This window comes from Cydia pomonella, chromosome 7, assembly GCF_033807575.1.
Source record: "Cydia pomonella isolate Wapato2018A chromosome 7, ilCydPomo1, whole genome shotgun sequence".
NCBI lineage: Eukaryota > Metazoa > Arthropoda > Insecta > Lepidoptera > Tortricidae > Cydia > Cydia pomonella.
This window is the reverse complement of record NC_084709.1, coordinates 20,427,430-20,445,201: the sequence shown is the minus strand read 5'-3', so window position 1 is coordinate 20,445,201 and position 17,772 is coordinate 20,427,430. Positions and strand designations below refer to the sequence as shown.

The 17,772-nt window shown below is 41.5% G+C and overlaps 2 protein-coding genes across 4 annotated transcripts in view; both read left to right on the top strand.

Moving 5' to 3' along the window:
• Positions 1–17,772, top strand: part of LOC133520101 (poly [ADP-ribose] polymerase) — a 214,628-nt gene that overhangs the window by 65,414 nt on the left and 131,442 nt on the right. The window lies entirely within an intron of this gene.
• LOC133520100 (rho GTPase-activating protein 39) overlaps positions 1–17,772 on the top strand; it is a 33,942-nt gene that overhangs the window by 2,887 nt on the left and 13,283 nt on the right. The window contains exons 5-20 of one of the 3 annotated variants that reach the window (XM_061854406.1): positions 636–778; positions 1,193–1,307; positions 2,925–3,027; positions 3,530–3,639; positions 3,997–4,092; positions 4,294–4,427; positions 5,186–5,335; positions 6,487–6,620; positions 7,210–7,326; positions 7,522–7,674; positions 8,955–9,202; positions 9,380–9,505; positions 10,104–10,309; positions 11,273–11,465; positions 11,748–11,879; positions 12,327–12,567. In XM_061854406.1, the coding sequence (XP_061710390.1) occupies positions 636–778; positions 1,193–1,307; positions 2,925–3,027; positions 3,530–3,639; positions 3,997–4,092; positions 4,294–4,427; positions 5,186–5,335; positions 6,487–6,620; positions 7,210–7,326; positions 7,522–7,674; positions 8,955–9,202; positions 9,380–9,505; positions 10,104–10,309; positions 11,273–11,465; positions 11,748–11,879; positions 12,327–12,567 (2,401 nt within the window). Of the gene's footprint in view, positions 1–635; positions 779–1,192; positions 1,308–2,921; positions 3,028–3,529; positions 3,640–3,996; positions 4,093–4,293; positions 4,428–5,185; positions 5,336–6,486; positions 6,621–7,209; positions 7,327–7,521; positions 7,675–8,954; positions 9,203–9,379; positions 9,506–10,103; positions 10,310–11,272; positions 11,466–11,747; positions 11,880–12,326; positions 12,568–17,772 lie in introns of all 3 variants that reach the window. The other 2 variants (XM_061854407.1, XM_061854405.1) reach the window with 2 other exon arrangements.

Below are 17,772 nucleotides of genomic sequence, written 5' to 3'. Positions count from 1 at the left end.
TCAAATCTAAGTGATTTGTAAAAATAATTTTGATTTATCATTATTTATATTTATTTTGGTACTTCTCTCTTTTATAATATTTGTGTGTTGCCCTGTTGATTCCTCCTCTAGAATTACGCCGATTTTCGTTTGACGATGATTAGCATATAATCTTCTAAAATGTTTTACCATCACAAGGCTATAAGACTTCCATGATTTGTCTGATGCAGAACCCTAAAAAGCTTGAACCCTATTCACAAGATTGTAAACTAGCTTCTGCCCGCGACATTGTCTGGATATAGGATAGGATGATGATGATGAGGACGGCTGGTAAAAACTTTGCTATGTTCTTCCTCGAGTCTCAAACTGCCTCCATACTAAATTTTATCTAAATCGGTTTAGCAGTTTAAGTGTGAATACTTAACAGACAGACAGAGTTACTTTCACATTTATAATATTATATTATGATATTAGTAGGGATTGTTCTTAAATTAATTTTTAACTATCAGAAACGTCTGCGAACGATGCTAAGTATTAAGCTTAGAATAAATTTAAAAGTGGAAAAATTACTGCCTTGGGTGAGACTTGAACTCACGGCCTCTGAATCGATACTCCAGATTAGGATCGTTCTTGTCTAATAACTCATTATATTTCAGGCTCCATCATCAATAGATCCAGTGAGCAGCAATGGTAATAGCACTGCGGCGAGCGCCAGCAAACTATCACCCAGCAACACCAAGAATGTCTGCTTGCCGCAGACCAGTCCGGTGCGGACCAGGCGCTCACATTACCATCATAGGTGAGAAAGTGATACGAGATAAGTGTCAGTCAAACCAACTGTAAGTTATTATAAATTTTAGCTAATGTTTTACTGTAGCAAAAATCTTATACTGATTTAAACTTTCACGATTTTTACTCATTATTAACTCATAGAAACATAGGATGTAAATTTAAAACTTAATACGCGATGGTTTCCATAAGTAAAACATCTTATAGTGGGCAAACTGATTTGATGCTCGTGGGCTCGTGGCGGCGAAATAAATGCAAATGTTTGCGAGCTTCTCAATACTATGGTTCGCTTTAGTGCAATTCAGCATCAAAATTCAAATTCCTTGGACGCTTCACGCCACGCTGTACGCTCTGTTCCGGTCCCATTTGAGTTTGGTTTGATTATAGTGGCATTTATTCAATGTTACCTACACTATTTGTTCAGGAATAGCGGAGAGAGGCGAGGCAGGCTGAGCGAGGACGGAACGAGTCAGCTGTGCCGGCACACCGACTCCGGCCGCTCCTCCGACAGCAGCGTCAGCAGTCAGCGCCGCAAGCAGGTGACTCAACAACTAATAGCAGAGAGAGGCAGGCTGAGCGAGACGGAGCGAGCCTGTGCCGGCTCACCGAATCCGGCCGCTCCTCCGACAGCGTCAGCAGTCAGCGTCGCAAGCAGGTGACTCAACATCTAATAGCAGAGAGAGGCAGGCTGAGCGAGACGGAGCGAGCCTGTGCCGGCTCACCGAATCCGGCCGCTCCTCCGACAGCGTCAGCAGTCAGCGTCGCAAGCAGGTGACTCAACAACTAATAGCAGAGAGAGGCAGGCTGAGCGAGACGGAGCGAGCCTGCTGTGCCGGCACACCGATTCCAGCCGCTCCTCCGACAGCGTCAGCAGTCAGCGCCGCTAGCACGTGACTCAACAACTAACAACAGAAAGGGGCAGGTTGAGCGAGCGAGTCGGAGCCACTCGGAGGAGGGAAATTAATTTTCGCTATTTCGGGGTTGGTCGCATAGTAAACGTTGCTCAGTGTGGCCTAACATGGTAAAATGTCGCAGGTTATTAAAAAAACATCCTGGATTTGCGAATTATTGTTTCAGTTATTACTAAGAAACAATTTCTTTCATTTCACCTCATAATATGTGGCCGTGACAGTACATTCCTATTGCGGATTAAAACGGGTTCGAATTTACATACAATTAACATATGACCTAGTTCCACTGACCCGCGTAACGCGTGACGTAAGTTTAGATACACCATCCTAAAGCACTAACTGTGTATAGTAACTTATTTTGGCTAATTTACTTAAAGCATATTAAATGAAAACAATGTAATTGAATTGTTAACAGCAAAACACGTGTCCGGTGGCTGACAATATAGAAACACTTTGTCAAAAACGTGTCTAAAGAAATTGGGCGGACTAAAACGCTTTCTTATTGAGCCCTACCCCTAAAGAAAGATATTGACGAATGTCGGCCAATTTGGCCACTCTGGTAGCACTCGTATGCGAATGCGGATGCGCGTACGAGTAAAATTACTTGAAAAATAATCGTGGCACACGAGAGGTTAATAAATATACAAGGTGGGCAAACAATATGTGCATTCCCGTTGCCAGGGAGGTTTTGGGATTATACTGAGCAACTTTTACTATGGGACCAACCCCGAAATCGCTAAAAAAAATTTTACCCTCCCATAGAAAATGGACCAGCTAAAATGTATGAAACCAGGGATCGGAACCAGTTTTTTGGAAAAACTTTGAAATAAACATATATTTCGGTTTATTTTATACTCCAAATATAGGACTCGGTTGTGTTTTTAAATAACGACTTCGTATTATGAGATTGCCCAATTAGAAATGAAATAATTGACAAAGAACGAAAAAATACCGTTTTCGTTCCCATACAAAAAAATACCGGTTTCCGATCCCTGTATGAAACAGCCAGATTTTTTTTCCACCTTGTATAAAGGTGCCCAATGGCCAATTCGCTGTATATGTATATAATACAAATACTTATGTTGATGAAAGCCGACACTTTGTTCTATTTATAAATTGCAAGCATCGGTTCTTAGCCAGTAGTCTTTAATAAATTTCTTATTTAATTCTTAACCAATGCTTTAAGTTGACTATTTATTTTTATCCTATTCCTACGTGTAACGGGTTGTGTATGTGTACTAGCAGGAGCTGGCGGCGGCGGCCTGCGCGCCGGCGTGCACGCCGCAGCTGCGCAAGCGCAGCGGGCCCGCGCCGCCGCTCGAAGCCGACAAGTGGTCGCCGCACGCAGGTATATCTATCACACTCAGCATTGTTGCTCGATTATGACTAGAGCTGTTTTAAAGATCCTCTTGAGCAATTTCTGGTTACGACTTTTATTGCCATATACCGATGTAATATAATATTCGGCCAAATTTGTGGGCATTTAGTGGAAACAGAAAAGACTAAATTAGTTCTGTCTACTATTGGTAGTCGGGCGTCCGAAGTGGCGTAACTATACCAACTTTGATCCATGGAAAATTTATCCAACGTTGCCAAGTTGGGGTCACTTTTGGCCCCGGGACCAGTGGCATTTTGCTTTATAATTACGCCACTGGGCGTCCGTGCAACTCGACGCCGGTTCACTTGGGTGCTTGAAAATAATTGAGCATTTATTCCTCAAAATCATACAAATGCCATATTAAATTGGTCTTTCCTATGTACTCGTATATCTTTGGTGGTACACCACCGCAATGAAAAGCTGACTAGAGTGAATATAATCTGAATTCACCTGTATTGGATGGTTGTTGCAGGGTTGAACAGGAGCGGCAGCTTCATCTCGCCGCGGAAGGACGCCTCGGATGACTCCATGCACGAGAAGTACTTCAAGTCCGTCGAGAGCACACCGCTGACGAAGCGCAAGGTAGACTTTTTAATTTCTAAAGTTTTGGGGCTGCTTTGACCTTGTGTAAATGCTTATAATTTGATGTCGTATTCAATCTATTAGACCGAATTTTGACAAAAGGTCTATTTGAATAGCAGCAGCAAAAGTAGCAAAATGGGAGAGTTGTTCAAAATTATCTTAAAATTAATTTTCTTTCTTAAGTTAACTGGCAGAGAAAGCCCGAACGATAAGTCCGTTATATGTACGTGATTTTTATTATGCAATAAAATTTGAATAAACCATTTATTGTCGAGGGTTATGTAGGTAATTTTAAACACCTGACCTGTTTTGTAGTTTCTGGCTGACTGACCTTTACCGTGTGATAATGATTATCAGTTGAAGCAGCAATCGGCGGGTTCGTCGTGCGAGTCGGCCTCCCCGCAGAGCCCGAGCAGCCCCCTGCAGAAACCGCAGCCGCAACCCTTCCTACAGGCACGTATCTATTAAAAAGCCTAGACCGATAGACAACATTGTGATCGATACTTGTCAAAATTTTTTGATCGCTTTCTAAAACAAACGATATTCATCGCAATTTACTATGCAAAAAAGTTCAAATTAAAATTTGGAAAATGTCGTATGGTGGTTCTTACCGAGGTTAATCGCATTAAGCTGATAATAATTTGTCGTGTACAGACGTCGGCGGCGCGCCCTTCACTCGTCTCATCAATATCGTTGGCCACGGACGCGGCGGGAGGCTCGCGAGTCATGCACAGCCTGGAGCGGCCGCACCAACTGTCCAGGCACGCGCGCGAGCGCTACTCCGACAGGTACCATCACATACTTGACGTATATACACGTCAGTGGCGTCTTACGGGCCATGCACAGCTTCGAGCGGCCGTACCAACTGTCCAGGCACGCGCGCAAGCGCTACTCCGACAGGTATCATCACATACTTGACGTATATACACGTCAGTGGCGTCTTACGGATCATGCACAGCTTGGAGCGGCCGTACCAACTGTCCAGGCACGCGCGCGAGCGCTACTCCGACAGGTATCATCACATAGTTACTTGACGTATATTCACGTCAGTGGTGGCTTACGGGTCATGCACAGCTTGGCTGGAGACGCCGCATCAACTGTCCAGGCACGCGCGCGAGCGCTACGCCGACAGGTACGATCACATAGTTACTGGACGTATATACACGTCAGTGGCGGCTTACGGGTCATGCACAGCCTGGAGAAGCAGCACCAACTGCCGAGGTACGCGTGCGAGCGCTACTCTGAAAGGTACAACCATAGTTACTTGTCGTATATAGACGTCAGTGGCGCACCCTTCACTGCACTTCCACTTGGTCTTAGATTGCACCATTTTAAGTTTAGAATTTTTACTCTTATACTCTATTTTTGCGAGATTGTATATCTGTTATGGTATTCTCTGTGGGGAGGCCCGAATCGGGCGTCTTATCTGTCGTTGCGCAAACTCCAAATTTTGAAATTTATATAGTGTATTTTCAAAACAAACCATAGAGCAGAGGAATATCTGTTTATCATAAAAAAGTGACGTTCAAGGTGGATTCTCTTACAGGCACCTGGACAAGGATCGGCTGGTGGAGTTAGAGCGAACGGAGCGTTTCGACAAGCAGGCTGCGTATAGTGTGGACAAACCCTTCCGGCAGACCAGTTTAGATCTGCGACATCACGCGCCCAATTGGCATCCGCCTAGGGAGTTCACTAGGTAATTTAAATTTAATACGTATGTCCACAATTAACCCTTTGATCACCACATCCGTCAATAACCGACAACGCCATGTGTCCGAGCGAGCGTCTTACGTAGGTCACTAGATAACTTTTGCAATAGATAAATATGAAAGAAAGAGGTGGCCTATCACATATACTTTTTAAAACCATATTCCCATAGAAAATGATTGGCCGGAAAACATTTACTTAATTTTAAAATTTCTTATTAAAAAATAGATTTAAACTTAGAAAACGTCGGCGTCGGCTAAGGACGATTTACGCGTATTTTATACAACATTTTCATATCATACAAAGTTTAGCTTTTTTAATAAGTAAATTTAAAAATTAAGTAAATGTTTTCCAGCCAATCATTGTCTGTGGGAATATAGTTTTAAAAAGTATATGTGATAGGCCATCTCTTTGTTTCATATCCCTTTGAATGGTAGGCTGTTGACTCCCGACCGATTACGTCATTTAAATTTCAAATTTGATTAATTGTAATAAAATTCAAAATTGCAATAACTCAAAAACGACATATGCCACTTGAAGAGATATTTGTCTATTGCAAAACTTATCTAGTGACCTATGTATACAATTGTCGACGTGTTAAGCCTATACGGCATATTCCCACCTTGGAGGATTTCGGTTTAAAGACATTAATTTCTCATAAGAAATTACATTTCACTTACACAAGAAATATGTATAACAACTGACAACTGTAGACGCCTTGTCTGTAATTTTCTGTACAAAACAGTCTGCCGATTTTTGCCGAGGAGGGGCACGTAAAAATTGCCATTTCAGATAAACACCAGTCCATACAATACATATGACCATTGGCCAAGTTTCGACAGAGGGGTAAGCTCTTAAATGCGACTTCAGTTGTTAAATCCTTCAAGATTACCACCATAATTTGAATTTATTTCAAAGTGACAGGGCTTTTGTCATATTTATAATACTCATATGCCCGGAATCATTTTATCGCCTAAATACACCATGCATACTCAGCCGCACAAATTGCTAAGCGGGCGACGTGCTCAAAACGGTCTTGGCACAACTTTATTTCTAAAGAAAATAATAACTGCCAAGAGATTACTTCGCTTATTTCGCTATTACAACATAATATCAATCAAACTTTAAATGGTTCTCCAGAAGACAGCAAGCGGAACCTGAACGTTACACGTCAAGCAAAAGTTCGCTATCGTCCGGCAGCAGCAAACGGCAAGAACCACACCACAACTTCATGCGGCTGTGCTCGGCCAATGAGCAGGACAATATGGCTGCTGGTAAGTTCATTTTTGGGTTTAACAAGTCACAAAAGATGAATGAATGCTGAAGTGTATGAAGCACAGTTTCTTTTAATTATAGCTTTTACTAACACCGTAATTTGGTAAGGCTTTAAGAAGCATTTTATCATGTGAACTATTCTATCTAATCAAATTATTTTTAGAAAATATTTTAAGCCATAAGGCTTCACTAAGAAATGCATATAAATTCGACATATGCCACCGTGACCACTGTGGCCGAGTGGCTCAGGCACCTGCCGCGATAGCAGAGGACGCTGGTTTGATTCCTGCCTAGGGCACTGGAAGACTTGGTCACTTTTTCTTAGTATATGACATTCATTTCAGTTTATAAACATTTTATCCTCGATTAAATTAGAATCTTTTGTCATAAAAAACATTTTCTCAAAATATACGATTTTGTCTCTGACTTTATCCAAAATCTGTGAATGCGTACTGTTGTTGATTAAAAGGGAAGATCTAAGATCGTTTTTGCGTTGCAGCACCGTATCTAGTAGCGGAGTAAATCTGTGAGAGCAGTACCCTATTAAAAAATATTAGCTTAGCATTTGAAAAAAACGTATATTTTCAGTGAACTACAAAATGAAATGCATCAACCTGGACCCGCCGCTGACGGAGCCCAACGTGCAGAAACACAACCAGAGGTTAGAGAGGTCCACGGCGCCGAGAGATCGTGCCAAATCGCGACGTAAGTCCTACTTTTATTTCATACTTTATTACCATTTGCTATAGCCGACAAAGGTTATAAAATGAACCTTAACACGTTCTAAAAAAGTTGAATATACCGCTGTCTATACTGACCGAGGTGGTTCGCGAGGCTAATTCCTCTCGAGGCAGCTCTTTCTGTGTGGGCCTTATAACTATATATCAATATTGTGTTTAGGTCACAAGAGGCCCGAGGAAGTAGAAGAATCTCCCCTAGACGCCGACGAAGAAGATGATGAAGGTTCCCCGCTGTACTGCAACTGGGATCTTCGCGGCATGCAGCATCTACTTCCACTGCAGGACTATATCATCCAGCAGGCCAAGCTGTCTAGTGAGTCTTCTTCTTTGTTGTAGCTTTATTACAATCCGTCCTTTAGGATGTCACGACTGTGGTCTTCGCCGGTGCTTTCCAAGCCGCTCTATCAAAGAGTAAAGTAAACATATTGGTAACTAGCGACTCGTTCCGACTATGCACGAGTAAACCTTAAAAAATTATACACCTAAACCTTAAGAATCACTATCGACAGGTGAAAAGCGCATGAAAATCCTTCAGTAGCTTTTATCGCGAGCATACAGACAGACGCGGTGGAGGAAATTGTTTTATAAGATGTAGTGGAGGGTGCCCTCTTGAAGCATTTTGTGGAAACTCGTTTGAAAGCGCATCTCTGATTTGCTTCCGAATCTATGTAAGTGTACTTAACAGCCAACTGGACTTGAATTCAAGATATTCTGAAGATAACTTAAATCGTCTCGGATCTTGCACATTACGAGAATTTCAGGTAATTTCGCTTCGCTCCGTAGCCCCGTTAACAGTTCGTTCCATATATTCTCTAAAATTTACACACGAGTGATTCAGATTATTTCTTGTAGCGGATGAATTTCAGGCATAGGTCGTATGTTTTGTCTATGCACGTACCTCCAGAGATGCGCTCTAGTTTGTTTTACATGTCTTTAGCAGAATCAAATCGCACGAATCTTTGCAGTGTTATCGGTCATGTTTGTCATAAACATAATTAAAATTGCGCTATTAAATTTTCAAAATGTTAAGGGTTTTTTTCATCGCTAGTAGTTGCCCTGACCGCCAAGGATGGTATTTTCTTCTTCATTTGAGAATAGGTATCTGAACCTCCCGACATTGCCTTGTTACATTGCGAGTCTAATTGCTGTTCCATTTTTACTCTGCTACCACTTTAAAATTAATATAGAATAAATAAGCTCTTCTGTTTACGACATTTATTTTTATTTAATAGCAATCATCAGTTGCTTGGTAACTAAACTATAAATAAAGAAAGGTTTTGACAAACGAGATATATGCAACCTACTTAATGTTGTATTTAAGTCTCTGTAGGTTTAGTAGACTATCTGTCCTTTTCTGTTTTAACTATAGTCCTTCTATCTTATAGGGTAGTTTACTTCGCGCGAGATACCTACTGTCGCGGCGCTCCTGTGTTAAGTTCATTCGTTCATTCGTCGCACAGACGGAAGGGAGCGAAATTACACATTCGATTACACGTCGGCTTTTGTTTTTTAGCCGACACTAGAGCTTCCAGGGGCGCCAATGGCTGCGTTGCTATGGTTTGGTCCGTAAAGTTACACAACATGGTGTTCCAGGGGGCGGGCGGTACGCGGACGGGTCGGGCTCGGACAACGAGTCGACGTCGTCGCGCTCGCGCTCGGGCTCGCGCTCGCGCTCGCTGTCCGGCCACGAGCCCGACAACGAGTCCAGCGACGGCGGCGCGCGCACGCCCGACGACGACGACGGCTCCGGCGTCTACCTCGCCCACCAGCACGCCGAGTACATGAACCACGGCGTCGCCTACTACAACACCTTCCACGAGCCCGACAGGGACTACCACCGGGTCAGTCTCTCTCCTCTACACCTTCACTCTACATATACATTCCAAAATCAACGACGGCTCTGGCGTAGCGTTAACGTTATGGTAGCCAAATCGTGTCTGCTTTGATGAGAATTATGGCACCGATTGTAGAATGGTGCGACGCAGCGTCCAGTATGGTGATGTCGTGTGTTGTTGCAGCCCGCAGCGGGCGCGGAGGCGCTGTACAGCCCGGTGCGCGCGCACGCGCCGCGCCCGCCGGAGCAGGACATCGAGATCTTCGCCAAGGACCACCTCAACTTCAACAAGGGCATCTTTAGGAAGAAGGTAATACCGCCTCACTCACACGGAAAGGTACCCAACTGTCCGGTTCCGATTTTATTTATATTTATATATGTTATTAAATAGTCTAAAATAACGGACACGTATTTTTTTAGCTGCCCAAACTGAATCTATTGGGAAAAATTGTCGCCCAAAGTACTAAAAAATATTTTATCTTCTAACTCCTATAAAAAGTGATGCTCAAGCAATGCTAGTTAATGGCTGGTTTGAGTATATGTTTGATAGCAGGAAAAAATAATGAGCACGTGTTTTGTTATATCGGCTGAAACTCAAGTTTTCCTAAAAAAACCCGTCTTTATCTTTATATCTTTAGCGATAACATATTATAAAACTTCGAATGTCGTTTTTTTTAGGAGAACATGAGTTTCAGCCGATATAACAAAATACGTGCTCATAATTTTTTATAACCCCCTTATTCATAAAACTTTATCAGTCTCAATTAATTAACATATTATACATAAGTTAAAGTGACAGGTTAAGACACGATTATAATAATACTAATTTAGACTTGTAGCGCATTTACGAAGATGGCCATAAGGCTGCCACGCAAATACTGCATGACTAAATCGCTCTTTACTTTCAGGCGTCAGTACGCGACATGTTATCATGGACGTCGTCGGGCATCAGCGCGCCCATGGTCGGCGCGGACTGGGACAAGGCCCACAAGAAGGCAGCCACCGACCTGTTCCGCCTGGTCCAGATCTACATGGGCGACCGCAAGGCCAGGCCGGGGATGACGCTCAACTCCGTCGCTCAGGACTTGCTCCATGCCACCTTCACTAACGAGAAGTGAGTAAACAACACGTTTGAACTCACAAGTTAGGAAGGACACAGACCTGATCAGACTGGTCCAGATATACAGCAACCGGAAGGCCAGGCCGGGGATGACGGTCATCTCCGCCACTCAGGACTTGCTCCATGCCACCGTGAGTAACACGGCCAAAATACTTTTTTTTTTTTATACTACGTCGGCGGCAAACAAGCATACGGCCCGCCTGATGGTAAGCAGTCTCCGTAGCCTATGTACGCCTGCAACTCCAGAGGAGTTACATGCGCGTTGCCGACCGTAACCCCGCCCCCCCTCGTTGAGCTCTGGCAACCTTACCGACAGGAACACGACACTATGAGTATGGCCTAGTGTTATTTGGCTGTTGTTTTCTTGTTGTTGTTTGTTTGTTTCTGTTGTGTTGACTTTTTAATGCCTAATAGAAATTGTGTAGAAATTTTAATGCGTAATAGTAATTGTGCACAAACTGGCGTGACGTTGGCTCTCTGTGCCTGTTCTACCGTCTGTACAATGGGGAATGTTCTGAAGAACTTTTTGAATTGGTGCCACCGTCGCGTTTTTATCACCGCACCTCCCGCCAAAGAAACAAAGTTCATCCTCACTTTCTCGACACGTGGCAAACCAAGAACAAGCGGGCATCTCGCTCATTCTTGCCCAGAACGTGCAAGTTGTGGAATGAGCTACCTTCTGAGGTTTTTCACTTGCGCTATGAGATGGGGTTCTTCAAGAAGCAGGTATTTAGGGTTCTCAAAGGTTGGCAACGCATAAGTGGCTCCTCCGATGTTGCTTATGTCTATGGGCGGCGATGACTGCTTCCCATCAGGCGGCTCGTCTGCTCGTTTGCGGCCTATTACATAAAAAAAATACACTATAGAATGGCGGCGCGCTGCCGCGGTTACAACCGCAAGAGTACTAACTTGATTAATTTTACTTACGCCCGTACTAACACTTTTATTACTGTTTAGATTGCGAGACGAGCTGTACGTGCAACTATGTCGGCAAACAACAGAAAACCCTCTGCGAGATTCCCTACTGCGCGGCTGGGAGCTGCTAGCAGTGTGCCTCGCCTTCGTGCCGCCCTCCCCCGCCTTCCAGCCCGCGCTCACCAACTACGTCAACCGCCACCGCGACCCCGCCTTCGCGGACGCCTTCCCCGAGGTATGCCGGTGATGATGATCATACCCTGAACAAGTATAGAATGTAGCTTGCTTGGTGTCAACCGGATGGCCAGCAACCGGAAGTAGTTTGTTAATTTAGATGTCAAAACGTGTATTATAAATTATCCTCTTCATACCGCTAAGCATGACTTGCTTTGTCGGGCGCGACACCATACTTGAAGTCACACTTGATATATGGAGTCGTGCGCGACAAAGCAAATTGTGAGAAATTGTGGTCTATTGATCAGTTGAAACAATAATGATAATGATGTACTTTTGTCAGGTTGGGAAATGGCCGATCCACGTGCAAGTGTCACACTACGCAGGCGTGGCGTGCAAGCGGCTCGAGCGGATCGGCGTCAGCGGCAAGCGGCAGCCCAGGAAGCCCACCACGGAGGACATTGACCAGGCGCGGGTGAGTTTAGACTTTAGACCTTATGTTGTTGCAATAAGGCTTACGAATGGATAGTTAACTGTGTTAAAGGTGGTCAGGTTAACGCACAAGATTATGTCTGCTCTATGTCAATTGAAGTCGGTAGAGCCATGTTTTAAGTCTTTCTAGACCATTAAACCATTATTGCACTGTTCACATCAAATAGTTGAAATTTGAGCGCGTTTTACTGGAGTTAAAGGAATTCCGAATTGTAAAATTTTGTGTTGTGTTAGATTTCCTACTTAAGTAATTACGGCCATCGACGCTCAACCTATACAGGCCTCTGTCTCATGTGAAATGTCTAATTATATTAGGTTACAGGCTGAGTTACAGAAAAGTTTACCTTATTTTTTGCGGTTATATTTTTTTGTACATTTTTGTTAGAGTTTTACTTGGGTAATGCTCGGCTAACCCATCTATTTCCCACAGATCCAAATATTCCGCCAATCAATGTTCGGCAACACGCTATCCGAAGTGATGGCGTTACAAAAAGAGCGGTTCCCGAACCGGCAGCTGCCCTGGGTGCAGGTGGCGCTCTCGCAGCAGGTGCTGGCGCTGAGCGGGCGCGACACCGAGGGCATCTTCCGGGTGTCGGCCGACGTGGACGAGGTGGCCGCGCTCAAGGCCAAGCTCGACAACTGGGAGCTGCCGGACGCCTCCACCCTCACTGGTGAGTCGTGCTCCTGCCCATGAAGCTTTCTTTCCAGTCTAGTCCTTCGACTCCATGTCCCAGTTATAGCTTTTATACTACATTGTTACTTATAAGCGCTGTTTTGATGTTTCCAAGAATGTTGGAAAGAGATCACTACTGCCTATAGGTTTGACTTTTTTTAGTGTGATATCATTGAAACGATAAATTTCAGAACTACTAGGTAGTAGAAAAGCGTTCGTAAGCAAAGCAACACTTTGGTGCACATGTGTCAAGGATGCATACAAAAAAAGCAAAGTTTAATTTGTTATTTTCATCTCTATGGTCTACCTCTTCGTATAAGACTTGGGATAAGGTCAATATGGGTAAGTGTAGCATACCGATACGTGTGGCTGGCCTTTATATCGGAGCCTGTTTACACTTTGATTGTTTGAACTTTTGTGAAGTATAATTTTTACAATCCAGTCGGTTATTCGCGTCTAACGACAATTCCAAAGTAAACAAGTAGTAGGTAAATAAACTCTAGATTAAGTTTTATAGTAATTAACTAATTATATTACGTTTTGATCAGTATAAAACAAACTTTCAAATCATAGCTAATTTTTTTTAAATTAAAAGCTTTGTATTATATTTTATCAATCAAAAGTTTTATAACAGAACTAGGTAAAATAAGATTTGAAAATTTCAACTTTATTTCACGAACTAAAAAAAAAAATAGATTTTACTTCTTTTTCTTTCCATTGAAGATATTTTCTACGATTTTATCACACTCAATCGAAACAATCTTAAAGGTAACAAAGAATGCTTGACGAAAATAATCTCATCACATTACATTGTCTTGTGTTTGTGAAAAAAAATGATACTATCAAAGGAATCTTTTTATAACTAGGATAATTTTACGTCGATGTAACAATAAGTAGATTACATCGATGATTAAATTAATTAAGACAACGTCGCTTTAATCAATTTAATCATCGCCACGCACGTGTGCAAAGGAGTACAGTCAAGTCTAAAAAAAATATCAAAATTCAAAAATTCAAAAAAAAAAATATCTGCAAGTAGGCCTCAAGGGCTCTTTTACAAGTCAGTACAACATTATAGTAACCTCATATAGTGACATAAAAATACAGAACAACATTTATAAATACAACAGCAAATACCTGGGTAAACATTACATTATAATAATCTTAAAATAAATAATTACTACAATACAATAGAGATGTATAGCCTCTATGGTTAAAAATACATTAAATCTGGAGATGTAAAAGGTCCCCAATGTCAGAGTACTAATACTAATAAAATTTGGAGGTGTAAAGTCTCTCCAAGTGTAAAAAAAAAATTAAATAAATAAACCACGTCTGGACTGTTAAACTAGCAGTCTCATAAACTAATGCTACAGAATACATAACTAGTATGTACCAAGTCAAGAATATTATACAATATTACAGAGACGTATAGTCTCCATGGTTTAAGTTTGGAGATGTATAAGGTCCCCACGGTCTGAGAAAGTAATAATACACAATAATAATGACATTAATAAGATTTGGAGGTGTAAAGGCTCTCCAAGTGTTCAAGAATAAAAAAAGTGTATGAAATACATGTTTCACGTCAAGATACTGTTAAGCTAACAATACGAGTTAAGCTAACAATATCGATACGAAAATAGTGCTAAAAATATGTATACACGACCTTACTGCTCATATAAATATATTAAGGTAGTGTATACATATTTTTGGCACTTTGTCCGTATCGATATTTTCAGACGTGATCGCACAAGCACAACTAGGTTCATACATATGCATATGTAAAAAAAGGAATCAATCTTATCGCTTTTTCATTCGATTACTTTGTTAGCGAAAGAGATAAAAAAAGTATTTGGCCAAATTCAAAATATGTTTTAGGCATCACTTTTTAAGTGCTTTCAAAAAAATTATTTTATGTATTTCTTATAATAATGAAAAAATCGAAAATAGTCAAACGAACGGGCATTGCTCTGGTTACTCGTAGTAATCAAACAGTGGCAACATATTTTCACGACAAACATATACACGAGAGGAAAATGGGGACTACGTTTGTATCGAGAAGCGTTCTTACACTTTCCTCTTAATAGATGTGTAAGTAAAGTCACCAATGTTAACATTAAAAGCGTGTACGAAAAATATTTTGACAGTATATTGTACTTGTTCTAAACAATCATGTCAGACATTTGATGGTTGCAATAGCCGTAAACAAAGTAACAACCCGTATCTAATCACATCGATTTACATCAAGATCATTTGATAGGGAGTGTGCATGAACTGTAGGAGGCAGCACAGGAGCCGTCAGATTTTTGGCGCGAGGCGTAAATGTGATCTTTTTTGTTCCGATGTAGCCCACAAGATGGCAGAACCTACTATGCACAAGAAAACACGTGACGTGTACATATGCATGTCTATGGTTCCGATTCAAGCCACAAGATGGCAGACCCTCCAATACGCACGGTCCCTATCTTGATGTAAATCTAGCTGCAAAGGTATTCACTTTTGCAGCTCGCTGTACACTCAAAAGATTTAATTTGTGACCCATTTCGTACCTCGTCATTGACAAATAACATGAAAGTCGCTAGAGACCTCATACTATTGTCACTGTGACAAATTAAATCTTTTGACTGTACATGGCGACACGTGACCGAGTGACATGTTTAGTTTTTGTGCAGATGAGGTGAGATGACAATTGCTCTATACTTGCCGCAAAACTAACTGGCCACTGAGATCATAATGCTATCTCCATCCCTTGTTAAGACCAACCAAGAGTGAAAGAGATGGCATTATGACCTGACTTGCCACTCAGTTTTGCGCCAAGTATAGTTACATTGTTTTTGTGCTTGCGTGATTCAAGGTGAAAGGCTAATTTGAGAACTTATACTCTGTGACTGCATATATAAAAAAAACCGGACAAGTGCGATTCGTACTCTCCCACTGAGGGTTCCGTACAAATTTGTAGAAACATAATACAAAAGTAAAAAAAAATGTACTAAAAGATTTGGCCAATTATGCATATAATTATTTCTACTAATATATAGTTTCCGATTTCCTGTACTTGTATAAGACGCTAGTACTTGGCAATTTTTAAAAGTTCTAGGTCAACACGAAGTATTAGTCTTTCGATTTGTAGCTGGCCCCGAACGTTTACCGCACATGCCACTACGTGCAAAAAAAGGGTCGTATAATTCTAATTGACACCTGAGCGTGGGCTAGTCCAAAGATCAAAAAACCAGTGTAGGTGCGCTCTCCGATAACACGCCTTTGTTATAGTCGTTCGATTTGTAGCTGGCCCCGACGGACTAATCCTTTGTCTATTGTTAAGTAAAACGGCACGTGCCACTACCCGCAAAAAAAGGGTCGTATAATTCTAATTGACACCTGAGCGGGGGCTAGTCCAACGGTCAAAAAACCAGTGTAGGTGCGCTCTCCGATAACGCGCCTTTGTAACGCATCTCGATGACACATTTTAGATTGGTACTGTAGCGTTCGACTCGCCGGCACTCGGTAAACCGTATAGAGACCACACAAGAAATCGCAAATTAATTTTCCTTTTGTTCATTTTGAATCTTATTGCGATTTCCATAGGAGTTGTTGTTATTCATTAACCGGTTAAAGTGGCCTAAACATTTTAATGCAGGTAGTAGTACGTGCGGTTTGACTTAAAAATAGACAAAAGATTAGCCGTTCGGGGCCAGTTACAAATCGAACGACTATACTATATAAATGTTGATTCACTTGAAAGTGTAGAAATATTCCTGTTTTGCGGCATTAACGGCCGTATTTTTTTTACGTCAACTTAGAAGTTTGTTTATTTCCCAGCTTCAAGGGACTGTAGGGCTGCGCAAATATATGGTTTTAATTTTAACTCGATACCTCCACGTTCCCGAGATAAAGCGTATTGACAGATAGAAAGACAGACGGACAATAAATTGATCCTATAAGGGTTCCGTTTTTTTTCCTTCGGAGGTATGGAACCCTAAAAAGGTTTATATTATATACGTTGCGCTTACGTCTTCAATATCTGATGGATTACACAGTAGAATTTGTTGTTACCCGAGCCATAAGCCCCAATACGTTATGCTTTTTGTGTTTAAACTTTCTAGTTAAGATTTCGCGTTATTTGCTAAAGTTCGACTGATAGTTTACAACCTAAAATAAGAAAAAGCCATAATATGATGCAGATCATCAACTATCACCTTCGTAATGCTTAAAAAATGTAGACCCTGATCTGTCTACATGCACAACATGATGTTGTTCCCGTAAAAGGCCTGTGGCTGATCCATCACGCCGCAACACTGGAGAACCAGGAATAATTCTTTAACATATTAATAGGAAAAATTATGGCCCCCTTTTTAGGGTTCCGTACCCAAAAGGTAAAACGGGACCCTATTATTAAGACTCCGCTGTCCGTCCGTCTGTCACCAGGCTGTATCTCATGAACCGTGATAGCTAGACGGTTGAAATTTTCACAGATGATGTATTTCTGTTGCCCCTATAACAACAAATACTAAAAAGTGCGGAACCCTCGGTGGGCGAGTCCGACTCGCGCTTGGCCGGTTTTTATTTACATAAATATCGGTCTGTTAGATTATAGTGTTTTGAGATAAATATTCAGGGTAAATTACTATTTTTCAGAAATTGTATTATTTGTGTCATCTCATTTTTTGATTTCACGGGCCTGTAAATCCCGGTCTTGCTTACGTGGGGATATAGATCCAACGCTTTAATGTCATTATTATTAAATCATATTTAAACTTAGTTGCACTATAAAAATAAGTACAAATGGCAAACTTAATGCCTTAAGACATTATGTACCAGTCAACTATAGCGCAAAACAGAAAATCTCGAATGTGGGTGCAGTGAGAAAAATATTTTAGAAAACATAACAACTATAAGGAATTTTGGATATTTCCAACATTATTTACAATATTAAACTAACACGTAGTATAGAACCTTTTGTAAGTACGTTAATATTTTAAACTGTTTTACACTACGTACTTAAACCTAGTAGAGATGCCTTTTTACGACATCATATAATTTACAGAGCCATTAAAAAATATTATTGTCATATAAAACTTGTTAACAAAACTGGTCAAGTGGATGTCGGACGCATAATGGAGGGTTCCACACAATATGCTTGACTTTCAGAGCGATATTTCCCAAAAGTATTCACTGAATCAATACATGCTGCTAGCAAACTCTA